A 26,434-nucleotide genomic window follows, 5' to 3' on the forward strand; every position below is an offset into this window, starting at 1 on the left:
AAGAGTCAGCAGCAGATTTGTATACACCTTTAAAATCACAGCATTGATCTGAGACAACCCAACAGCCATGGACAGAATACATGTAACACCTCTAAAGCAATTTATTAGAACAGGGATGTTTGCAGAGAGAGTTTCATCGTCATGTGGCTCAGTCCTACAAGAAAACTGCTCCAGCCGTCTGTATCAGTGCATCGCCAGCAAGTCTTTGCAGAGCACAACATGTAAAGCTTTTAAAATTCACTCCATCATGTCTTCAGTGTAACATTCCTCCCTCCCCTCCCCTCCCTCCCCCCTACCCCACCCTGTACCCAAAGTGAAATATACCCACTTTATTAAAAGGAAAATGCTCACTGGGAACGCTGACACAGGTGGCTGAAAGCACCATTAGCTTACATTACATTCTGTAGCTCGTGATTGTTCCACGATGACAGCGGACATTTCTTTCAGACAAAAATTATGCACTGGTGCTCCTGCACTGATAAAATAATGAAAGAAATACAAACAGCAAAAGTGGTCTAAAGAAAGGGAATGAAAAACAATCTTCAGAGGACTGGTGCTGATAAAAACCAAGCGTTTTGAGATCTGAAAGATAGTACAGATACTCGAAGAGAAAGATATGTCCATGGTCTATCTATTATCCTCACCTACGATTCAACAATCACTTCTCAAAAGACAGTATGAACTACTTCATGTGAGAACTTGCGGCCTACTGTTTGAGAGTGGCAGAGGAATACTTAAAAATCGAAGTAACTAGCTGTCAAATTCACACATTCAATCTCCCACTCTGCACGCACACATGTACACACACGCACACACACACACACACGCGCGCACACACACACGTATCCTTAACAAAAAAATACAATATTTGCTTAGTGGTCCTGAAGTTACAAGTAATACAGTCTGTAAGAGGACCAGCCTAAAGATACATTGGGCCCTGGGACACCCTGAAAACACAGGTAGCACATCTGGATCAGGGGGTACAAAGCATTACTAACCACTGGTCCACCAAGGAAAAAAAAAAAAAAAAAAGGCAAGCTATGAAAATAAAAAAAGAAAACTTTCACTGCACGACAAGCAGAAAAAATACCAAGCTTATGAAGTCACTTTGCCTGGTTACCCATCTGGATTTTGAGCCTCGCAAAGGGATGGGTAGTCAGAATCCAAGTAATTACACTTTAAAATGTATGTTAAGCCATACTTCAGACATCTAGCACACGTTTCCTATGTAGTGTAGTGCTACCACATCAGTGTGTATTACTGGGGGGGGGGGGGGAACTCCAGTAGAAAGTCTTTTCTAAAGATGACCTCATAATACTGAGCTGAAGTCACGAGAAAAAAAAAAAAAAAAAAAGCACAAAAGCTTTGAGGAGTGGGGGAAGAGATACACACACTTCAACTTAATTGCAGAAATGCATAAATTCAAGCAGCACAAAAAAATATCAATGAAGTATGCATAATCTCTGAAAAAAAAAAAAAAAAAAAAAAGGAAAAAAGTATGAAAACATCCCTGCTTTCATGTTCCTAAATACAAAACTTCAGTGTAACAAGAGGTCCTTTTTCCACCTTTTTTTTTTTTTTGTCTTTTGTTCTCCTTTAAAACAGGTAAAATTTGAGTCCTCTGGTGGTGTGTGGAATGGGGATGACAGTCTTTTTTTTTGTCGTTATTTTTTTTTTTTCCTCTCTGTTTTCTTATATACTTGAAGATGTGGTAAGCATGCAAGCCTCGTAGAGGAGGGGCCCCCGGAAGGGCTGATGGGTGGGCTGGTGGTGGAAAAGGAGCCTTTAGGCCAGGGCTGGGAAGGCCTCAGGATCATCCACGTTGGGGACTGACGCGCCACTAACCTGGTGGGAGCAAACACACGAGAACCAGCACAAGGTTAAAAAAAAGACTTGTATTTATTAAAGCTGCTGTAATCAGTAGTTCTGCATTAACAAGTAATCAAGTTACAGCTTCTTACAGCCCGACTGATATGTATATAATACGGTGTCCAATTTATGAAAATTAAGAGTCAACTCTAGTGTTTTGTTGTTCAACAATTGATGGAAAAAAAAACAAGGATTTGTCTCTTCCTCTTGTTTTGCATTGTGGTTCCGGAAAGTCTCTTTTCAAGAAGGCTCCGAAAAGTTTCCTTTGTTTTCTGTCTTATTTGCAAATGATTCCTTTTTGTTTTACTTTCCTCATCTAATTGACGACTCCCCGGTGTCCTTACCTTGTGACCTACAATCAACTCAGTATCACCATACGAAAGCAGATACGAAGGGAATGGGAGTGACTGTCAACTGTTTGTCAACTGTATAAAAGCTGCCCTAAGGAAAGCCCTGCCGGAGAGAAAGACGAGGACTGCGGAGGGAAAAGAGGACTGCGGAGGGTAGAGCCCGGCTGGGGCGAGGACTGTTGGGGAGGACTGCTGGGGGGGAACACTGCTGCACACCTCTCTTTGAGGGTGCATGTAGTTGCTCCTTCTTGCAAGAATAAAATGTCCCATGTGTTTGATTTTGAACCAAGTGAGTAATTTTTCCAACATAATTAATTCAAAAGACTGAATCTCAGGATCTAAGTGCATAGTTTATGTTGATTTGTTTGTCTTTTATCTCATTTGTTTATGGGTTTAGTCCATAGTGCAACAATATATTTATTTATCCCTTTTTTTTTTTTTTTTATATTTTTAAGTAATGTACATCACAAATACACGTTTCGGTGCGTTTGTCAAAGCGACCACACACCTCTCGGCCGTGTGTAATATTTAGTGTCTTTCAGCTCATTGTGTTGGTTTTATCACCCAAGCCCCATCGCTCTTCTCGCTCCCATAGCGGTTTTCAGTCAAAAGATTTTGACCCACTCTCTACATTAGATGAATGAAAACAAAGTTGACAGAAAGTTGGCAGTTAGCTGTATGTATTTTTTCATACTAGTGCCGAGACGGTACCCAGGTTTGTGGCCATAATACTAGTTTCTTCTGTACCTTTAGATTAATACGCTTTGCACGTCCGTCCAGACAGCCCCCCTTCTCCAGCTCTGGTTTTCTACACATAAGGAGCCATGTAACAACTTTGTCTACATTAAACAGTCTGAAATTGGCACGTAGCCGATTCAAATGTAGTTGAAACGCAATTTACCACGAAAGAGTTGTAATGTTAATTGTTAATAAAAAAAAAAAAATCACTGTTCTTTGCATTTTTGAAAAGAAACATGTAATTGATGCTTCCCTGACAGCTCAATACTCTAATCAAAACACCATCACTGACATGAGGTCAGTCGGTGAGGTTTGCATGGTGGATCATGTGGTCACTGGTCTGTTATTTCAGGGCCTCAGTGGTTCCACAGCAGTTTTTTTTCCCCAAGTCAGTGGTTTTACAGGCTGCTCAGAGTCGGGGGGGCTAAATCTTTTGTGAGGGACACTGAACCTTTGTTGGCGGCGGCGACAACGGCTTTTGTCGTTACCTTTTCGGACCGTCCTCCCCCGCGTGCCGTCCTGGTGGCTCCCCCGCCGCGGCCCCCTCTGCCTCCACGTGCGCCCCCACGCCCGCGGCCGGGGCGGCCCAGGTCTCCAAAGTTGATCTCCAGCTGGGACGTGATGTCGTTGGCTGGTTTGCGGAAATGGTGATCGGCAGACTCGTCAGCAGTGCCCGGCTGAAGACAACAGAGGATGAAGAGTAGGTTGACGATGAACTGTTCTTCGACCAGATCTTAAGTATCATAATAAAGTCTTCCTTTAGTCCGCAGTGCTCGGCACAGCGTCCTCAGATTCATAAAAATCTTATTATTCTCAATGTTGCTCAGTGTTGGAACACCTTGAACAGATGGTTTCATACAGATTGTTAACACTGAATCTTTTTGTGGACTGTGTGCATCAAAGTCCAGTGTGAGAAATGCAGGCACCTTTGGGTAGAGAGTTGGTGATTCTGCTTCCGGCTCTGGGGGGTCAATCAAAGCACCGACAGGCCTCTGGAAATTGAACACAAGGAACATCAGCAGGAGGTTATTTTTAGATGCGGAAGTTACCTCGGCAAAAACCCAACGCTAATTTTACACAGGGATGACAACAAAGCGAGTCTGTGATCATTTTCTATTTAAACACACATTTTAAGGGAAATGAAAGACAACAAAGGCTCCATGCTGTTAGTTTTTAACGCAACTCTTTCATTTTAAAAAGACGAGAGGATTCAGAACTTCGTCTACATCAGCTGTGACCAGCTGATTTAAGATTATCAGTCTGCTAGTTCATAGTTCCTGTTGTCTTGGCACTTAGTTCTGTGCCTCAAAAACTGAAATAATAACAAATGTGTTCATTGTGTAAAACCTTTACCTGACATCAAAACCATTTTCGTGATTGGTCCGAGAAGTAAGTGATGTTTCTTTGATGGCGTTTAAATATCTGAGCATAAGGTGGTGTCGACAACAGTGATGGTAAAAATGGAGACAGAACATCTGAGCTGCCGGCGGTGGAGAAATATATATATATATATATATATTTTTTTTTACATCACCACACTTACATCTTCACTCTTGGACTTGTGCAGCACGTATCCCTTCTTCCATTGGCTGTCGGCGCCCTCGTTGGGCTTGCGGATGTTGAACTCCACCTTGGTGCGCTCCTTGTCCTGCATGGCCTTCCACTCGTCCAGGGTCATCTCTTTGGGGCCTTCGTTCTTCACCTCTTCGACCTCGTTCTCTCTGGAACGCCGGCACACAACAATGTAGGAACTTGACAAACTCAAACTGCCAATCCTCTTACCTCCATACATGCTCTCTAATCCTGTGGCCAAAGGGTCAGTGAGTGGTCACTTCATCCCATTTGCGCTACAGCTTTGTGACGGAAACGTGCATGCCGCTATAATACCGTTTGTGACACTGACTAACTGTCCAAATCCAGAGTAAAAGACTGCAGTACATCAGACAGTAAATGGATTCTCACTTGTTCTCAGAGCCGGCGGGAGCGTTTTCCTCTCCCTCTGGGGTCGTCTCAGGGGCGGGGGTCTGTTCAGCCTCACTGGGAACAAACACACACAGACACCTTTAACTGCCTGCAGCAAAAACACGATCACAAACGCACTCTATAGTTTGTGCTGGAACCGTTTAAACTCATGTTACTACACATTTCACGAGAAGAATCTAAAGTTAAAAGTGAGTTTTTGAACGCCACACCTGCGGCATCCTGTGACACAAACCGTCACGACTGGTGATGTTTGTTTATAATAACAATAATAGATCCACATTCGGACAGCACGCGGTCAGTTAGAGCTGTAGTCCAGGTCTTTTACATATAAACGTCCATTACATTCAAGCCCTGGCTTAATGAGTTCACACAATGCTGATTAAACCAGATAGATCTATCTGTATTTTACAGTATACACCATATATACAGTGCATTTCACAGTACATACGGTGTCTGGAGAGACAACTGTGTGCTGACTGTGTGATGAATGCATACTGAGCAATGCTCTATGGGCACAGCACCAGAAACTCACTGAGCTGGCTAACTTCGGGTTGAGACCTACGCTACCTTGTATGGGAATAAAATCTTTAAAATTGTGTGTCTCTTCTAAATATCATATCGTGTCAATGTACTGAAAGGATCAAATTCTGATGGTGAAACGAGTCATTTTGCGGCGGTTGCGACGCCTTCCAAAACAAACAAACAAACAACGTATCCATCATTTTGCAGCCGCAGCAGTAGCGACGGAGAACGTCTGCACGTGTCCGCAGGGTTTTTGTAATTACTCTCATCGACAGAAGGGGAAGACAAAAGGTCTGCACAGCAGCTTCAAATCACATCAGATGTGCATCGTTATCCAAGCGATGTGTCTGTTTGTGAGAAAACTCACCTCACTTCCTCCTTCACATTTCCCCAGTTGTGTGAGCCGCTGCCGCTGCGCTTCTCCTCACTCTTCTGATTGCTGGAGAAAAAAACAACAGAACGGGGAAACATTCTCATCGGTGATGTATGTGGTCTAAAAATGCTCTCAGCTCCCAACGAAGGGTATTTCTAACGTCATCAACAACCCATGGCTTCGCGCGTGTAGTCAAAACCGTAATCCGACACGGAAAAGAGAATGAAGGAGCTTCTACTTTGCAAAAGATGATATTTGGTTCGGACTTTTGACTAAATGAAAAACATCTGCGGAGACTTTTTAGGTCAGGCAGATTTACGCGGGGGCTGTTAACCACGCCGCGGTATTCAGGCACCCGTGAGCAGTCACAGAGGTGGAGAAGGAAAAGACGTGAATCGGTGAGTGATCTCTCTGCATATGGACTCGGCGGGCCGCTGAGGTCTCAGTTCAGGACTGACTCACGATTTGTCACTGCCGCTGTGTCTGTCGAAGTCTCGTTTCCCACGCGAGTCGAAGCCGTCTCCTCGGCCCATGCCCATGCCCCGTCCTCTTCCACCACGTCCACCCCGGCCGCCACCACGCCCTCTCGGGGGCCTGTCTCCAGAAGGCCTGATGGACACGGACACACAATACAAAAAATTACAAAAAAGAAACTGTGAAACCCTGATCTCCCCAGAGGTCATCAGTACTTAATGATTTTACCAGCTTCTAAAACCAGCCATTTACCAACGACTGTGACGCTGAGCTTTAATGAGCTAAGATTATATCATTAGCTGCAAACACTTCCTCCCTGCATGCGCCCCCACACACCGATCCTGTGATCACACTAGCCGGCCGTGGGCCCTTCATTTTGTGTTTAAATACCCTCGTCGTCATTCACCGTCACCACTCACTTGTCTGCGGAGAACTCTCCGCCTCCGTCAGGCTTGTCCTCAGCGGGCTTCTCAAAGCGGCGCTCCCGAGGAGGTCTCCGGTCCGGCCTCTTGTCTCCGGGTCGCCCCTCACCCAGAGCGCCCTGGTGCTGGGACCCAGACTGGCCCTGCTGGTCCGGTCTTCTGCCCACCCGCCGGATACCTGGCGAGTCACAGGAGGGGGGGGGGGGGGTCAAAACAATACTCACGTCCAGCAGTGCCAACACTTTCAGTTCGGTGCCATGTGCGTGTAGGAACATGCAAACTTTTGCTTTGAAGGGTAATCCGCTGCACTGAAACTGTTGAGGTCTCTGCGCATCGCCTCAGTTCCCCTTCACACAAATTAAAATGTTGTTTTTTTTAGGACCACTCAGCTTACAGAGTATCCATCCAGGAGATGTGTGAAGGAGCACTCCCGTCTCGTTTTCCCGGATCACAGGTGAACATCTTCGCGCCGCCTCCACCTGCTAGCAGAGCTGCGCAGCCGGTGCGTGAGCATCCTCACCCGGCAGACAGTAACCCAACACTGCACCTTCCTCTCGGATGCTGCTGGAAACCATTTCTGCGACACAGACTCGGCAGTTTGCACGGGACCGTGCAGGTGGTTTCATCCGAGCGCGCAGGTGGACCCCCCCCCTCCTCCACCCTCTCCACCCCCTCCACGTCTGCTGCAGGCGTGCGGGTTGCCTTCAGTCTTGCCAGGCATCATTAGTCTGTCCTCTAATAACAACAGGACAGGGTCCATGTTGACCTCACGCTGTGTCGCTCAGACCAGCAGCAGCTAATGTGGCTAACAGAAGCCGCACATGACAGTTTCTACGAAAAGCAGAAAATAAAACGCGCAGTGCACAAAAAAAAAAACAACAACCCCCCAAAAAAACCCGGAGAGCAGCAGCTGTTTTTTTTTTTTTACCTTCTTTCTTCAGGGGTACTGGCGCCTGGGACTCCTCCTTTTTGTCCAGCAGCGGGTTTTTCCTGTCCTTCTGTGACTCCTTCTTCGGCTGCTTGGCGGCTTGAGCCGCGGTCTTGGTGGAGCCAGCGGCGGCCCCCTCCTTCTTCTTGTTTTCGGCGGCTTTCAGGATCTCGAACGGGTCCGACTCGTCGTCCAATAACTGGTCGAACCGGTTGGTTACGACGCAGCCGAAGCCTTCTTGCAGATGTCCGGGCATGATGGCGCCCCTTCAACGGGATTCACCTCCGATTCTACGAGGCTTGATGCGACCGATTCGCTGGATGCTGCCACAAGATGGCTGGGAGAGCTGCCCCTTCTCTTCCGGTGCGAGCACCACCATCCGGGACACCGCGCCGCGCGCACCAATCTGAACACGCGGTGGCTGCGATGTTATTATTTACATTATGTAACGATGCGCTTTCGTGTCCTCCTTCAATAATCCGGGTTTTAATTTCTGAGAGGACGTTGCACGCAAGAGAAGCTGCCAGTTTTATCAAATTAAACTGCAGAGAAACAAAAACTCTTTTATGATATAATAACTAAACAGCTGTGTTAAAAAAAAAAAAAAAAAAAAGGTCAAAGAGAGGATAGTTAAATAAATATTCCATGGTTTACCTAAATAAATACAGACATATCTAGAATTAAACGAAATAAGTGAATTTTCTCAGATTAAATACCCAGCATGTATTTTAAACTCTACACAGATATAACTGTTGCTATTAAAAACTCAGTGGCAATTTCTGTGCAGCTGAGAGTTTATGCTGATGCTGCAGGCAACAATGTACAACTGTATTTCACAGTTGCTGCTTACATGAAATCATGAATATATCTATTAGTCTTAGACAAAATAAATGAATCTTTAGATAACAATTAATAATTACATGCATTACATGAAATCTACCCTGGTGTGTATTTTCCCATCTTGATTTCTATAATTGAACAAGAATAGATGTTTAATTATTCGTGATTGTCCAGGAACCAATCAGACAACAGAGGAGGCAGAGAGACAGATCAGATAAGCGGCTGTGGATGTCTGTTAGGATCAAATCAATAAACAATTTAGGAAGCAAAACACATCTGATATCAATCTGAAGCAGATTAATTTCAAATGTAAAACCACGATAGTAAAACCAGGCTGGACATAAGAACTCTCGGTAGAAGGATGTGTAGTCTTTCATACATCCCTCATGCAAAAATCATCTGACACCCGATTTATTTATTCATACTGTTTGACCCATAACAAACCCCAGTCGCTGTTTCGTTTATTTAAACAAGACCAGCCATCCATGATTTATGATTTGTTGTGAAACGATCCGCAGATCACAGACAGATGGTGGCAGCGCTGGTGGTTAGTCAAGAAACCAGATCATAAACAGAGCTAATTAACTTTGTGTGGTAGGAAACATGATGCAGCTATCAGGTGAAAACAACGTGGGCGCTCGTATCTATATTACGAGAACGCAACAGCAGCAGATGAGATGATTGCTGGGTACTGATCATGTGAACTCAATGAACCTGACATTACTGTTTGTGTGTTGGACAAATTACTCAAGAGGCTTGGTTCAAAATCAAACACATTGGACATTTATTCTTGCAAGAAGGAGCAACTACATGCACCCTCAAAGAGAGGTGTCCAGCAGTGCTCCCCCCAGCAGTCCTCTGCAGCAGGGCTCCAACAGTCCTCCTCAACAGTCCTCACCCCAGCCGGGCTCTACCCAGCCTGGTTTCCCCCATCAGTCCTCTCCTCCGCAGTCCTCTTCAGCAGGGCTTTCCTTAGGGCAGCATTTATACAGTTGACAAACAGTTGACCGTCACTCCCATTCCCTTTATATCTGCTTTCGTATGGTAATACAGAGTTGGTTGTAGGTCACAAGATAACAACACAGGGGAGTCGTCAATTAGATGCAGAAAGAATTACTTACAAATTACAAATAAGACAGAAAACAAAGGAAACGTTTTGAAGCCTACTTGACAAAGAGACTTTCCAGAGCCACAATGCAAACAAGATGAAGGGACAAATCTTTTTTTTTCCATCATTGTGAAATGGAAAAAAAAAGATAATTGTAATTTTATTTTGAAAAAGTGTGACTGGATCAGCTCTGGACAAAAGCAATCTTAACTATTTTACCAGCCTTTGAGTAAATAACATACACATTTCTAATATGAAAATGGCACATTAAGTAACGGGAACAGGTTTGTGGAGTTTAAAGTAGTTCATCACAAAAAGGCCTTTTACAAATATAAATTAGACCGCTCAGTGATGTGGGTCAGGTACATAATATATGATTGGTTCCCTTTTTGTGTTTTCTACATGTGACACTGACATAAGTGCACAAACAGGACAATTACAGACTATAAAAATGACAATTTGCAGAAGTAATTTTGGAGCTGTGAATCTGGCAGCCAATGTGCTGGGACATTCAATATGTCCCTTGTATTGTAAACATACAATATTACTTGATATAAATCATTTTCAAAAATAAAGGAATAAAGTGTTCTTGGTAAATGAAATGTGTACAAACAGATGAAAAGTTACATTGAAAGTACAAAAGCAGAAGCAATAAAGTTCATTTAAAATAAGATAATTGATCACCGTGAGATCAATGCTGAATCAATAATTAGTTTCACTGTAACACGCTGCTGCTTTTAATATGATAGGGTTACCAAGTGAAGTAGCCACACTGCTGTAGACATGATGACGAACATAAATCAACGCTGTGACCTTGCCTGAGGTAGAAGTCGCACGGTTGTTTCATTCTCATGAAACACACACTGTTCGATGGTCCCACTGGCACGACTGTAATGAATGGGAGCAGTGATGATGGTTCAAACTGCACAATTATAATTCCTTCCATTATGAAACACTCCCTTCTACTCTATCTCGCCGAGGTACTGTCGATGAGCTTCGTTATCAGCGTTCTTCTTGCTCAGTTTTCTCCTGACTACTTTCTCTAGTTCAAGAAGTTTAGAAAAGAGGACCTCGGACCTTTCGTCATCAATGTCCATCTGAAACGCAAATACAAAGAAGATCTGAATTAATTCCATGTAAATAAAGCATCGTATGTAAATAAGATCTATCCAGTTGAAAACCTTTCCACGCTTTGCTGTTAGAGACTGTATCACAGGCTTGAGCCGTTTCTCTGTGGCTCCAACGGTCTCCAGTTACTCACTTGTCGAGGCTGAGTGTAGTTTGTTCCCAGTCCTGATGTTAAACTGTGATACTTTGCTCTTGGATCCAGAGACTCCGGCTTTTGAAGGAACAGCCAGTGCTGTGAATGATCGCAGTAGGAATCCATGTTTATAGTGCATTAACAATAGAAATATTGGCTGTTTTTAAGGGTTTTTATACAGTAAATACCAGCATACCAGTGCCTCTGCTCCATTGTATGGTGTGAGTGTGAAAGTGTTGGTGAAAATCCTAATCTGTTGAACAGGAGACAGTTCACGTGTGATTTAAATCATGTTTAACACAGAATTTAAGAATAAATAAAAAATAATTGAGCATTAAAAATATCAATAAACAACCACTTACCAACCACATGATGGGCATAATGAGAGTCCAGAAGAAGGAGGGGAGGATGCCGTAGGTCAAATTAGTCATCACCAGTCCTGGACATATTACAGAGGAGAACAGCCCCTGTCACAAAGAGAAGAAAGCTGGTTAAAGGACTGCAATCTTTGGACTTCAAGGTTAGCAGCGGTAGTTATTGCTGTATCAGAAATCTGCAGACTGTGTGACAGTCAAACCTGGCTGTTCTTGTGTCTGTTGAGTGCCAGGCTCAGCATATCCGAGGCGTACTTTGAGGAGCTGTAGGGCTCCGTCCCATTTCTGTGCTGCATGTCTTCGATGCTGAAGGCGGAGCGGCGGGCGTTACTCGAGGAGGTCCACACGACCCTGGAGGTGTGTCCTGCATCACACAGCAGAGGCTCTAGCTCCCTGATCTGGAAAGCAGAGACATGAAAATCAGGTCTGCAGGACAACTAGAGAGAGAGACATGACTGGTGACATACATGGATAACTGTCAGCTGGAAAAGGGATTATAATATAATATGATGGATGGGAGAAAAGCTCATAACAGCTACCTCATTATATTCAAGAGCTATCATAGCTCATAAATCAAGATGCCTCATCTTTCAATGGCTTTGAATTGAGGGAAAAGCAAACTATTTACTTTATACTTTTTTTCTTCTTTATACATGATTTTGTCATGTGTATAACTCCAGAGAAAAAGTCTAAAAACGGATTTGTGAATGAGAACTTTGTTCTAACTAGCTCCACCTGCAGCAGCTACAACAGTTACATGCTGTTTACACTCTGATGCTTTAGTATTAATAACTAATGATGTCATATATTATAATATACCAGTGAGAGGGACCAAACCAGGACTTTCTCTACATTTTGCTGCTAATTTTGCTGTTTTGCATTTTGCTGTACTTTTAAGTTGGATTTTTCATGCAGATCTTTCATTTGTACTGAAGTATTCTTACATTACTGTATCAGTACTTTTACTTCAGTAAAGAATCTAAAACCTTCTTCCACCCCCGAACATTGAAAATGACCAAATTAAGAGGTTTGTTTTCATTTGTTTAGATTTAAAGCTACATATAAGTGTTTACCAGGAAAAAGTGACCAAAGAGGTTCGTCGCAAAAACTTCCTGCAGACCGTCTGAGTTGAGGCGGTCCTGCTGAGTTAAGAGACCCTCTGCTGTCGCAAACATGTTGATGACATTCCTGCAGTAGGGCGACATACAGAACAGCAAGGACAATCAAGAGATAAGTTACACTGTTATACAGCCATTCAGCTTTAAGACAATAGCAAACAAAACAAAGTGATTCCTGTGCAGGTTTTGGAGGATTACCTGGAAAACAGACCCATGAAAAAAGCTCTGACATCCACTTGTGGATTGGGCATAATCCCTGCGTTTAGATATAGAAAGTCTATTCTGCTGTACCTGTGAAAACACACAGATGCACATTAAAGAGAAAAAACAAACAGTGAAGAGAACAATCATCATCATCATCATGAGGTCAGTACCTCACAGGTCTCTCACCTGGCCTTGACCTCCTCAGCGGCAGTGAGCACTGACTGCACAGAGCCCACGTCGAGGTGCAGTACGTCCACATGCGAGTCAGTGTGAGACGTCAGGAGGACGGTGCGGGCAGCCTCGGCCCGCTGCATGTTTCTGCAGGCCAGACACAGTCGAAGCTGGCTGTCCTCGGTGAGCAGCCTGTCACACAAAGCCAGGCCGATGCCGCTGCACAGAGACAGAGACAGAGACAGAGAGATTACCTAAAGCAATTTGTAATTACAGAACAAGCTCAGAGGAACGATACTGGATAAGAAGTAATGAAGGCAGATTGGAAACATTTTTATTTTATTTATTTGTTTTTTTGGTTGAAAGTGGTTTTTCATGTCTTGTTAATTAAAACTTAGAAACCCATGTCTAACTCAGGCGTTGATTTTGATCAAGCGACCAAACTTGGAGTATTTACTCACGAAGGGTATAGTTTCTTTGTGCTCCGTGCACATCACGTGCTGCACGCTGTTTGATCCAGCCTCGTATTTTCTCCAGAATATTTGATTGATCCTTGTAATCGAACGCCAATGCTCCTTTTAAAATAACTACAATCCTTTCACCTCCCACACATTTTTGGCCTTTCTGTACTGTAAATGAATGTTACCCGTCAGCTGAAGTACATTGATACCTACAGTACCACACAACAGTTTGGACACACCCATTTATTCAAGGGTTTTCTTTATTTTTCATAATGATCAACAGTGTAGACCAATATTGAAGACATAACATCTAAAATAATTCATATGGATTTATGTAGTAAGAAAAAAAGTGTTGGAAATAGCGGCAAGTAAGAGGCACATCTCACCATCAACTGTTTGGAAGTGACTGTGCAAATCAGTCCTTCATGGTCACACAAGGAATGGACATTATATCTGTGGAGATTTGGATTTTGGTCTGATGAGTGGCTTCCACCCCACTCTGCAGTAAAACATCCTCCCATCTGGAAGTTAGTGGGGAAATCAATTATATTTGAGCAGGACAAGGAGCACAAAACACATGTCCAGGCTCTGAAAAGCTGTTTGAGCAAGATGCTGAATCAGATGACCTGTTCTCCACACTCACCCAACCGAGATGGTTTGGGGATAGTTGGACTGCAGAGTGAAGGAAAAGCAGCCAACAGAGGCTCAGCATATGTGGGAACTCCCTCAAGACAGTTGGAAAAGGTCCAGGTGACGACCTCATGAAGCTGGCTGACAGAATGACGACTCAAAGCTGTTATCGAAGCAAAAAGAGGCTCCAATAAAGAATCTAAAATTATATATTTGATCTTTGTTTACATTTTATTTTACTTACAACATAAACTCATGTTATTTCCTAGTTTTGATATGTTCAGCGTTTATATACACCATGAATAAGAGTAAAACGAAAGCCAAACCCTTTAATGAATGGGCACATATTTTTAGCTGCACTCTACACCCAAATAATGTTAATTTACTTTACCTTTAGTATGTTTAGCCTACTGCTTTTACTTTTTTTCTGCATTGTATTGCGATATGATTCATATACATATATGTTTGGTTTGTACGACTGACACGGTTTAATAATTACATTTAAAAATAAATTGTTTAACATGAATACAGCATTGTCATCAAATTAGAGATTTAAAAGCAGCTAATCTCTCTTTAGAAGCAGGAAACTCTCTCTGTTGTTGAAGCTACAATGTTTCTCCAGCCAACACACACGGACTCACATCTCGGTGTTTATCAGCGGTGTTACTCTGTAGCAACGCAAGTCTTTATTAATAATCATGACGCAGTTTCAGTGGACTCACCTGTTAGCGCCGGTTACGATGACAACTTTCTCCATGTCTGACTGAAGTTGCAGCGGCTGAAGAGTAAAACGAGACCAGAACTAAAGTCTCAGACCAGTTGCGTGCCCTCAGTCCACCAACGTACAGCCCATCGTCCGATTCCCTTGAAAACACTCAGCCTATATGAACAAGCAGACGCGTGGTGTCATTGGATGTCAGCAATCAGCTGGCCAATCCGCTTCCAGTACGGTGAGCGAAGAGGTCCAAACAGGTAAAAGAGCGCAACGGTTGAAAGAGCCCTTTAACAAACATGCATTAAAACCTCAGTCCCTGAAGACAGCGACAACAACTGTGGCAAACACAATCAAATATTCATTTGTCTTTATTGAAAGGGATCTTCGGTTATGAAAACTATTAAAACATGTTTGTTCTTTGCTACTCATCAACTCCATACAGTCAATTTATTTCTGCAAAGGGACATAAACATGTTTATAAAACATGTGAGTGAGCTTCTGCATAGTTAAACACATTCTCATCCAGAAAACAGTCCTTATCATATCATATGTTCATAGTAAAAAAACCAAGGTGAAAATAGAAATGTTGAGAAAAGGTCACTCAACAATACTGACATTCTCTAATAAATGTACAATATAATTAGATGCATGGAAAATAAATGATAGAAAAATATTTACAATAGTTTTAATCTACGATTACCATGGAGTAGTCTATAAATAGCATAAAAATTTAAAGGAAATCAATAAATACACAGAAGTGTGAATACACTGTATGTACAGTGCATGATATCTGCAATATAAGGCTCTGTTCAAGTGTATACGTTCATACTTTAGTATTTACAGCACCGTTGTGACAAACCAACATTGACATAATGATAAACATTTGATGTCTGCGACTCAAAATGAATCCACACTGAAGGATCACACGAGGCAGTGGATGGCAGACAGATACCATATATCCCATCTGCTATGGCAGGCTCTCCATCAGCTGAGTGTGTATGTCCTGGAAGCTCGGCCTTTGCTTGGCGTTTCTCCTCCAGCAGCTTAGCATTAGATTATTGTAGACTCTCTCGGGACAACAGGAAGGCTTTGGCAGGTATACCTTAGAGCATGAGATAAAATATTCACAACATTTTGTTTGAGTTGAATACTGAAAACAAGAACCCATTCAGACACTATCCAGGAGGGTTGTAACCTAAACCTGTGTGACGCTCACCTGCTTGCCCTGGTCCCTGAAGAACTCGCCTGTGTTTTCAATGACCTGCTCGTCAGAGAGCTGCGAGTAGGGCTGCTCCTTACACAGAGTCAGAATTTCCCATAGAGTCACCCCGAACGCCCACACGTCGCTGGCCATGGTGAATTTACCCTGAGAGGACAGACAATAGACAACTTAAATCCAAACACAAGCTGGTATGCTGGCTTGTACACATGGAATAATTATAGCTGCAATATAGAAGTGATATCATGTGGACTTACAGTACATAGTATTTTTCAACGTAGCCTCATTGACATTATATTCTTTTTGAAATCATTCAGTAAAATGCCACAGTAAATAACGATAAATACAATAATGAATAATAATAAATGAAATGCTTTCTTTCCCTCAGAGAAAAGGGATTAATGGACTGATGGGGTAATCATGTTTTCTCATCGATTTGTCCCACGTCCTCAGATCACTCACTAGCAGGATGCTCTCCCATGACATCCAGCGAATGGGCAAGACGGCTCGGCCCTGGATCCGGTAGTAGTCCCCTCTGTACAGGTTGCGACTCATGCCGAAATCAGCAATCTTTATGGTGTAGTTCTTCCCCACCAGGCAGTTACGGGTCGCCAGATCACGGTGGACAAAGTTGAGAGAGGACAAGTACTTCATACCAGATGCAATCTGCATCGCCATGCCAATCAGCTTTGTGTAACTGAGAAAGAAAATACAGGCTGTTGGTGTAGTGTCAACATGAATAATGATGAATAATTAGCTTTATATGTCATTCCCCTGAAAGTCATTACAATTTGATGTCAGGATAGGAGCCTACCTGACCATACTCTCCCCCTCTTTCTCTTCGTCCTCTGACTTGTCTTCATCAGCAGCCTCCTTTAGTCTCAGATTGCACAAGAACTGGTTCAGGTCTCCATTTTCCATGTACTCAGTGATCATGCACAGAGGGTCTGTATCCACGCACACCGCCAGCAGACGGACAATGTTGGGGTCCCTCAGACGAGACATGATTCGGATCTCCTTCAGGAAGTCATTCCTGCAGCACAGCGGAGGACAAACATAATTGGTTGACACCCGAACGAATAGCTGGAGACACAGTTCCCACCTCTATACCAGATGTTTTTACCTTGCATTCTTGTTAGCATCTTCCCGCAGTGTTTTAACAGCCACGAGCAGAGGGGACTCATTGTTTCCCTCTATGGACAAATCCTCATCCAAAAAGTCCTGCATGCCCTCGGCCTCGCACAAGTGCACCTGTTTAGAAAAGCACTTCGTCAGCCCATCATCCACTTGGCACCATTTGAATCCATCTGTTTAGCTCTGTTTAATACCACTAAGTGTTGACTATTTGTCAGTGTGTCATGTATAGTCATGGCATTTCACAATCTGGTGCTTTTTACCACACAGAGAGCTCTGTCATTGAATTTTACAAACGATAGCTATAAAGTTAAGCCAATATAATTACGGCAAAGAGAGAACAAGCCCGGGATACAGAGCCAACAAACATGAGAGCTAAAAAAGTGAGTATACTTCTCCAAACTGGCCCTCTCCCAGTTTCTCCTTGAAGGTGAGCTTCTGTCTGGGGAACTCTCTCATGGACGAGTCGGTGCCAGCAAAGAGATTCATGTTGACAGCTGTGATGGAGCTGCTGTCTGAAGACTCCTGCAGACTGATGATATCTGCCTCTGCATAGTGGGGAGCACCGTCTGAGCCAAAAGCTGCAAGGGCTCTGCAGGAGTTGCTCGGTTCTGATACGTGGAAGAGACGCACACATTACAGGACCTGTAGCTTTAGATATGCAGTTGTTGTTCTTTTGTCATCTTACCAAGGTGTTCGGTGGACTGAGCAAACTCAGGCAGCTTCCGGATGAGGCGTGAAGGCTCCTGGTAGTCAGCGCAGAGGGGGAAGATCCTCTCATAGGTGGAGTTGGTGGTGGAGTCGCTCTCGTTGGACAGAGACGAGTGGTGGAAGGAGAAGGCCTGCGTCTGGACGGCAAGACGAGCTGTGAGTTCGTCGTCCAATATGCGGCGAGACGCCTGGAGATGTGAGAGAGCAGTGTTGTAATCTGACGTGAAGTGTGGTGTATGTGTAATAATCAGCTACAACATGAATGCCTTACACCGTTGTGGAACGACATCATTGTCATCATGAGGAGGAGGATGGAGGAAAAGGAGACTCTCCAAAACTTGAATCCATGCGTTTTTTTTTTTTTTTATCTTTGAGGTATTTTGTGGTCATATATACAGGCAAAAATAAAGTTTCTCCCTGACACGCTATGTCCATAGCAATTCACTGATCACAGTAAAACACATAATGCTGCATTTAAACAGTGAGTTGACTTCTTTGACGATATATCAAAAGTGTGTCATGACAGACATGACAGAATTGTTTTCCCTGGATCACCACACCTGAGACATTTACCACATGCTGCTGATAACATTGCCCATCTGCTTGAGGTCCATTTCAGCTCATAAAACTCATCCTCTAAAAACAACTGAATTACCACCTCACGGTTGTATGCCTCTGCGATCCAGTCAATTTGCAGTTTATGTCCACGTCTGTTCAGACTCATAATATATATGTAGTGGGCTACTTTAAAGGAATATGGCCAATAAAGCTGATTCTGTAGCCGTGACAGTAGACAGCCATGTTTCAAATGTGGAAATCAGCGATTCAGTATCTGAAACGTGTAATATGTTCACAATCTCCACTTCTGTTCTTGAGTTGTGGCGTTGACAGATGATGGACAGAAAACAATTTTTTAGGAACATCATGATGTCACAGCAAAGGTGACCTTTGACCTTTTGGATAAAAAAAGTTTCCTTGTATGCTGTTTTTTTTGTCCTGCAGCTGCACCCAACTTAAATTCAATTTGAACACTGTCCACCTTATTTGGCAGTAACTGAGACTGAACCACTCAAATTCAGATACGAATGTGGGTTTCTATTTCATTATAATAACATACTGTCAAGACATCAAATGAATTAAAACAAAAAACAAAAAAAAACAACTGTCTCTTCTCACCTTCTCAAGCATCTTTTGCCAGACTTGCCGCCACAGGATGATAACTATGATGGCCAATAGGATGGCTATAATAGCCACCAAACAGCCAATCAGGATCCTCGTATTGCTGTCATCCACTTTATGAGTTGGATCATCTCCTGACAAAACAGATTAGAGTTGGGAGCTGACGTAGATTTAATGTAATCCACCATAGTTTGTGTCATTATTACAGTATATTCCAAAAATAATTACATTATTTTTGTATAATCCCCTTCATGATTCATCAGAGCTACAGGAAGCAGCCTGCTGTTTCTTTTAACAAGTGTAAGTCATTTCTGATACTCTCAGCAGCAGGGGGCAGTGTTTAACCAGAAAACAGTGCACTTACTTGCACCTTTAAACTTAACGAAATCATCTCATCATAGTCTCATGTATGACAAAGCTTTAATGACTGATCTGCTAAGTACATAACCATTTAAAATTTTATTTTGTAGTTGAATACGATAATGCTAGGCCCATGTTTTTGTTTAGCAGCAAATAATTTCTCAGAAGCCGTACTCAACGTTAATAGTCTGCAGTCTCTGCTGCAAGCATTGTTCTCCACCACCTGACTGTCACTTAAATTACAGCAACAACATGAAGAAAAAAACAATTGTTCAGAGGTTTGTCTGCTGACCTGGCAGTGTGTTTGTGGGGTGTCCATGTTTGCGAGGAGCGAGTGATGTGTTGTACACTGCTGAGCCTGAGAGTGGAAGACATAAAGGAAAGATAAAGCTGAAGGTCATATGGTGAAATCAGATGAGCAAACATGCAGGCATTACAGTACAGAATTTAATTTTCTGAAGACACTCCCACACCTGATCCTTTTTTTCTTTTTTTTTTTACCTGACTGGAAGGCCACCTCACTGAACAACATCCAAAGGTCGCTGAAGTGGAAACGACATTTGATGGCACTGGCTGTGCGATCCCCGAGAGACACACTGACAAAACGGGCGCTTTGGCTCACAAGGTCAACAGACGGCCTGAAGGTCACTGGGTCAGCCTCCCAGTCTGATCCGGATCGGAAATAACACGTGACCTGTCTGAACATCCTCACCCCACGGCTGAACATGTTGCTGCAGTGAACCTGTGGAGGTGGAGGAGGGATGTAAGAAGTCTCGATTGAAGAACTAAAAAGTCTTGCAAATGGTTCATTATGATGTTGCAATCTCTAAGGAACATGCATTTTAGTTTTTTCATTAAAAAGTGTTGAAAAGAGTCAGAACCTGGAGGGGAAGATTATGCAGGAGCAGGTGTAGTGATGACTAATCTGTCTGAAAAACATTCATCCTCCATCTCTGATCTCTGGCCACAGCATACTTATCCATGACAAATAGACTAATTATGCAGAAAATGTTCACACTGCAACGCTCATCTACATCTATTTCTTTTTTTTTCTTTCTAATTTTATGCCCCAATAAAAACGTGCAGCAAGTATAGATGATGGGTGCTTGGCCAGCGTGGCACAGCTCAGCTCCATCCAGCATATTGTTGGCTCAGCACTTTTAAAAATATTCCACTGTTTAACTCTTCAGCTGTTTTAAATGAAATTCCCCCAAAGTGTTCCCATCTTACCTTCATGGACGTGAAGTTTCTGACGTGATCAAACTCAAAGATCATCTCCACGTAACCTTTGGGGAAGCTCTTGTTGCTCCACCCCACGTAGTCGTATCCAGGCCACATGCCGTAGATGTGGCTGTGGAGGAAGTCGTCCAGACCCCAGGTGCCATCCGTCAGCTGGCCGAGGCCCTTTGTCAGTCTGGAGGAGGGATTTATGGATGAGTTGAGGACAGGTACACTAAAGCATTTAAAATTTTATGTGTAAATTTATGACTGTGATTGGAGCTCAAAGAAAAACATCATGTCCTGCGTAAGTTATGAAGGAAATTACTGCTAACATATGAGGTAAGCATTTTTGTTTTATTCAGACCTTTCAGCTAATGCTCCATCATACACAGAGTCATTAAAGAAGACGTCCAGGCCTCTGTAGATCATTTGGTGTCCATCTGGAATGCTATAAGACATCAGGCCATCTGAAATGGGTCCAAATGAGATGTTGTAATATGTAAAATCTTTTGCTAAAAACAAACACTTTTGTGATTATTTCAATAAGAAGATACTAGTGCAGCTAGATGAAGATGTTCCACTCTGTATAATGGGGAAGAATGACTAACCCAGCCATTCACAGCCATAGAGCTCCACTCTCATACACACGATCATGGAGTGGTCGGTCACAGGCATGAAGCGAACAAAACGAGTGATGATGGGAGGCTCCAGATCCTTCAGGACCACATCATATGCGTTCCTGTTACCCTCGATGACCTGGCAGAGGCGAGGCAGATGAGGAAGTTTAGACTGTGAGTGAAATGTGTCATGAATGAAGACCAAACCACATAAATATACACGGTGTTAATGCTTCAACTCCTTGAACAAAACATCTGCTTTTCTATTTTATTCTATTCTATTCTTCTATTTCTATTCTTACAGCTCAAATGTCAACTGATACAAATCTGTGACAAATTGATACACTTCAGCTAATGCCAGCACCAATGATAATTTTACTGTTTATTAATTTCAGTACACATTTCCCAATAACTGTGTTACTATCTGCTGTACTTTCTCTTGCCATCTGTCACCAACAGTGGAGGAAGTGTTCACATCCTTTACTTAATTGAAAGTCGCAATACTGTGAAAAAAAATACTCCTTTACAGTTAAAAGTTTAGAAGAAATAAATCACGACTTGGTGAAGCTGTTAACACCTCGTAGACATCTGAAATGTGACTCCGACTACACAGATTTTTGTAAGACATCAGAAGCAGAAAAGATTAAAAAACGCTCGTTTAATCTTAATGTTCTTTAGAAGCTTGGTTTATTACCCATTGTGTCAAATCCCTATCTTAAAAGAAACTAGAGTTGAAAAATAAATGTAGTGGAGTGGAAGTATAAAGCAGCGGAAAATGTAATTACCAAGTATAAGTAAATCAAATGTGTACTCAAGTACAGTTCTTGAGTAAATGTACTCAATGTAGCTGCGATGTGTGGGTGAACAAGTGTGCACACAGGCGCACACACGGACCAGTTGTTGCTGTTCCTGAGGTTATGTAACCACTGTTACTATGGTGTCAAGTTTACATACAATAGTCAATTATGTATATTTTTCTCACTTTAATTTAATAAAGTTAATATAATCCTATTAGTTCCAATGCTTGTTCTTGATTACTCATCTAAAGTAAGATTTCAGTCACAACAGGTTTATGCAAATCTTTCAGAATAAAAAGCTCTCTGAGGAAATGAGGGGTTTCTGTCTACTGAAATGCTAAAGGGCTTTGAATTTGAAACAGATACAGGAAGTGTGGAGCTTGTATTAACACAATGCATTAGGATTAATAGGGCAAACGGTAGCAGATCAAAACGAGGCTTGGAGTTGACATCATAAATCAATCAATACACTTTAGGTGTCAATACAAGAACTTTGACCATTTCATTTGTTTTTATTGGCTCCCTTGCATGACACATGATTTAGATATAAATAGATCGTTATGAATTTAAAAACTGTAAAATAATTTCAACAGGATCAAGAGAACTGTGAACATGAGAAACATCAGAGTGAAAACACAGTAATATCTATACATGCTTACCTGCCTTCCCTTCCTATCATGCCAGCCCACCCAGTTGCTGCCATCACGGCTGTACTTTATCCTGTATCGCTGGGCAAACTCGTTACCCATGCCGTCGGCATGGCGACCCTGGGTGCCCACCAGTGTGATGAAGTGCACTGAACGCAGGTCCACCTGGAGATACTCTTTGAGGCCGTCCGCCTCTGACATGATGTCAGGACACCAGGCGCCATCGCCGTCGCCGTTGTCAAAGTCAAGTCTGAGGATGAGCAAACATAAGAGAGGAGACAGTGAAGAAAAGGAAGGGCACAGCATTCAGATAAGCGAACATAAAGAGGAAGAGGAGGGAAGAAAAGACATAAAAAATGGAAAGAAATGTTGAAAGACATGAATAGAGGAAGAAGAGGTTAGTTTGTGAACTTATGTGCTACAGCATGCATGATTTTTCCTGTTATGAATTCATGCTTGCATGAGAACATCTTTAACTACTATGTGCTGTCACTGGACATATTGTAATAAGCACTGTAATTATACAACAGGCATCATCGCACTCAATCTTCATCGCAAGATGGACTTTACTCAGCTATTGCGACATTTTAAAGTCAGCAATTCAATGGCAGCAAAGGCAAATCTGTCTGCTGATGAAATCAATTGGATTTGGTAAAAATCTCCTGAAGAGGTGCTACCGTAAATAGACCTGTGGGTTGGATAGTTTTCTCTTTTATTTGTGCTGTTTGCAACACCAAGTTTAAATCAATAGAAGAAGAATTTGGTATGAATGGCCTCCATGGTTGAAACTAAGAAGTTTGACATTAAACGAAACAGATCTTTTCAAATTATCACTGAAGACTATTCTAAACTACTTATCGGAAAAAACAGCTTGGATGCTGTCTAATGCAACCCAGTATCAAAGCAAAGTGTGAAATAGACAGGCCCGTCCACAACAGCAAAAACTGAGATAGTCACCCTTTGGGCTGTCTTGGTGTAAAAGTTACACTTTTTGTTTGGCACGTTTTGTGCCATGCAGGACAATGAGGTTCGAATCCAGGAGGTGACATTATTCTGAAAGTTTTTTTTGTTTCCTAACACCAACCATGTGTTTTTGCAAAAAGTTACATTTTCCTGTAAATCAGATGGACCAAAGCATGCAGTAGGTTTCCTTTTCGTCCACTACAGGAAAACATATAACTTTTTCACGCCTAGACAGCCCAAAGCGTGGCTATCTCATGTTTTGCTTTAGTGGAGGGGCGTGTTTATTTCATGCTTTGCCTAAAAATATACTTTATGTATGTTTCCCCAAATCAAATTAAATAAAACTGAGCTGTAAGAATACAAATGTAGAGTCAAGCATGCCTTCCAAATCGTGCAGCAGTGGACTCAGACCACTGACTGGAAGCAGAGATGTCCTCATCCTGAATCTGCCCACCGGTCATACCGAGAGGATAGCGACACATTTCTACAAACACACAAAGCATCAATGATACACATGTATCTCACGTTATAAATATGTTTTTTGTACAGTGTGATATATGCCATATGTTTCTTTTTTATGTATTTGCAGGACTTGAGGAGTTGAGTGTTAAGTGGTCAGGGTTATGCCTTCCTCCCCCCCCGGTCTCCTTCCTGTAGCCCTGTAAGGCCTCTAAAGCCAAACAGAGGCATCACTGTGTAGGTGCCAGTCTAAGCAGAAGGAGAAGGGAGTGGCCGCGGAGCTGCCCGCTCTTAATTTTTCACCTGTTTTCATAGTTTTCTACCAGTGACACGTGAGAGAAACTTCTGAGTTTTAAAGGCCCTGGCATCTTCTGGGCACCAGCTCCTCTTCTCTCATGTGATAAATAAGTGTGACACCAACAGAGGAAATGTTATCTTGTGTTAATACAAGTCAGTGACCATCCTTTCCATCAGCCGTGTGACTGTTTCTTGTGTAATTATTATGTATTATTCACGATTCCACTGAAATCCCTCACATGGACTGAGAGGTAGCGGATGGACAAATATGCCTTTGACTATGAAAATATTCGAAGTGGGAAAGTCAAATGAGTGCATGTGTGTGTGTTGGTTTCTCTGTGTGTGTGTTACCTCCAAATACGCCTACAAATTTTCTAACTTTTTTTTTCTTTCCGCAAATGCCCCCCTGCTTGTGAAAGGTCTGCTTGTTCGGAGAATATTTGCTCTCTTGACCATTAGGTAAACCACACACACACACACACACACACACACACACACACACACACGCACACACACACACACACACACACACACACACACATTCTTGAATTCTAAGCCCACCCACCTAAACCTGCTTCCCCCTCCATCCTGTCAACATGCTCGTCCCTCAGGAATGGGAAGAAGTTATTTTAAGTTTGAATATAACATATCTATACTTCTGGCTCATACACTTCTTTGATCACACATTAAAAACTCAACCTAAATCTATCCTCAGTCTGTCGCTGACTGTCTGATTGGCTCGTGCAGTGAGCAGGGAGAACAGTCCACTGTGTCTACGTCGCCCTTCGTTCAGATAATGAGCCCCGACCTGTCAGATCAATGGTAGAAATGTAAAGATAAATGTCTACCTGGGTTGACTTGAGATCTCACAGTGACAGCCAGCAGGATAAAGACGACATGGTGTGTGATCAGTTTAACCTCCATGACCTTCAAGTCTTCTCAAGGAGCCACACACCTGAAAGAAGGTTGTGGATCAGTAGTTGAGATTAGTGGTACAATTTAGCATAAACATTAAGGTAATCCAATGTAAAATACTGTATTAGTTTCCAATATCATGTCAGTAAATTTTCCTTAACAATGTCTGTGTTTTATTTTTAATTTGTCCCATACACAAGAAATATGTATAGAAAAATGCATGGTGACATGCTCTGAAGGCTCTTCTGAAAGAGTGGTGTGCAGTTAATAATTAAATTGAGGGTAAATATAACAGTTAGAAAAGAAGAAAAAAAAAAAAGAGCATTGCAATTCAATGATAAAGAAGTGTGTGACATTTCCATTTCAGGGCAGGATGTTCTTCTTGAAGTCCTTCTAGAATAAATACACACACACAGTCCTGCCTGTAACCCAGAGTTCTGCTGTCTTCCACCACAACACCTCTTAGCTGCATTTCATTTACCCTGTAAAAACCTTTTTGTATACGGTCCGTGGTAAAAGCCCTGGAGGTCTCGGTGACTTATATCTCTGACACACTGTGTTAACTCAGACCACTTTTCACAAAGTGCTCTTGCTGCCATTGATGTGGTGCATTCTTCAAAAAATGTAGGGGTACAGTTTAGCTCTGTTCCAGTGTGATGTACAGTTATTAAAAGTGCATTGCTATTTGTTTTCTACCACATAAAAACACAAACATAAAAGACCAACATTAATATACAGGATCACACTCTTAGATGCATATTTCACACAAGTTTTCTTCTCTGTTGAAGTGTTATGATGATCAATGACTTATTTCTTCCGTTGAGTGAGCTGCTTTTCTGTAAATACGTGGATGACTGATTCAGATGTGATCAATGTCTCATTCTTCTTGTACATAAAAAAGTTAAAGTTGTATATTTGTCTTCATGATGTCACTCCCTGAGCTGAGCTAAGGCAAACTTCCCTTAAAGGCAGCGTGGAGATCAGGATTAATGGGCTCACAATGAAAGAAAAATATTAATTTGACTTACTTTTTTAAGTTCCTCTTTTCTTCTTATGAAACCATCTGTCTCGGGGAATATTCCACATCTGCTGTGATATGATGCATTCAGCGCTGCGAGCTGCTGACCTCTTCCTCTGAAGGACCTTATGGGAATGGAAAAGAAGGAGCGAGAGAGAGAGGGAGAGAGGAAACGAAGGCTGATGTAAGAGTCCTTCTGGCTGCAGGAAAGAAACAGAGAAAATAACATGCTTTGGGATTTTGAGGTGAGGCCAAAATCCCAGAATTCCACCTGATCCACAAATGGTTTCAATTATGGCCCACAGAGGCAGCTGAGAGCTGCAGTAGCTATCTGGCAGCTTGAACTGAAGAGCTAC

At 42.5% G+C, this 26,434-nt stretch overlaps 3 protein-coding genes across 3 annotated transcripts; all 3 read right to left on the reverse strand.

The window, feature by feature from the left end:
• Positions 1-12: 12 nt before the first annotated feature.
• On the reverse strand, positions 13-8,059 carry LOC138207287 (SERPINE1 mRNA-binding protein 1-like). The gene is made up of 9 exons (XM_069164409.1): positions 7,660-8,059; positions 6,729-6,909; positions 6,298-6,444; positions 5,830-5,901; positions 4,920-4,994; positions 4,501-4,678; positions 3,884-3,949; positions 3,446-3,634; positions 13-1,845 (listed from the first exon to the last, which is right to left on the reverse strand). Exons 1-9 carry the CDS (start codon positions 7,913-7,915, stop codon positions 1,786-1,788), a joined length of 1,224 nt encoding a protein of 407 aa, XP_069020510.1. The 5' UTR covers positions 7,916-8,059; the 3' UTR covers positions 13-1,785.
• Positions 8,060-9,259: 1,200 nt separating this feature from the next.
• LOC138207288 (3-keto-steroid reductase/17-beta-hydroxysteroid dehydrogenase 7-like) lies at positions 9,260-14,691 on the reverse strand. The gene is made up of 9 exons (XM_069164410.1): positions 14,549-14,691; positions 12,751-12,954; positions 12,559-12,651; positions 12,316-12,430; positions 11,446-11,640; positions 11,231-11,335; positions 11,065-11,121; positions 10,869-10,967; positions 9,260-10,704 (listed from the first exon to the last, which is right to left on the reverse strand). The coding sequence occupies exons 1-9, from the start codon at positions 14,581-14,583 to the stop codon at positions 10,570-10,572; spliced, it is 1,038 nt and encodes a 345-aa protein (XP_069020511.1). The 5' UTR covers positions 14,584-14,691; the 3' UTR covers positions 9,260-10,569.
• A 222-nt stretch (positions 14,692-14,913) lies between these two features.
• On the reverse strand, positions 14,914-26,177 carry ddr2b (discoidin domain receptor tyrosine kinase 2b). Its single transcript, XM_069164487.1, has 17 exons — positions 26,089-26,177; positions 24,994-25,100; positions 23,771-23,873; positions 22,439-22,676; positions 20,974-21,121; positions 20,730-20,832; positions 20,375-20,558; positions 19,646-19,886; positions 19,437-19,502; positions 18,782-18,918; positions 17,583-17,793; positions 17,288-17,505; positions 16,884-17,011; positions 16,575-16,793; positions 16,223-16,457; positions 15,758-15,907; positions 14,914-15,643 (listed from the first exon to the last, which is right to left on the reverse strand). The coding sequence occupies exons 2-17, from the start codon at positions 25,067-25,069 to the stop codon at positions 15,509-15,511; spliced, it is 2,592 nt and encodes an 863-aa protein (XP_069020588.1). The 5' UTR covers positions 25,070-25,100; positions 26,089-26,177; the 3' UTR covers positions 14,914-15,508.
• Positions 26,178-26,434: the final 257 nt, after the last annotated feature.

The sequence above is a fragment of the Embiotoca jacksoni genome, unplaced genomic scaffold, assembly GCF_022577435.1.
Source record: "Embiotoca jacksoni isolate LCO1_2020_lvr unplaced genomic scaffold, fEmbJac1.0.p SCAF_31, whole genome shotgun sequence".
NCBI classification, from domain to species: Eukaryota; Metazoa; Chordata; class Actinopteri; family Embiotocidae; genus Embiotoca; species Embiotoca jacksoni.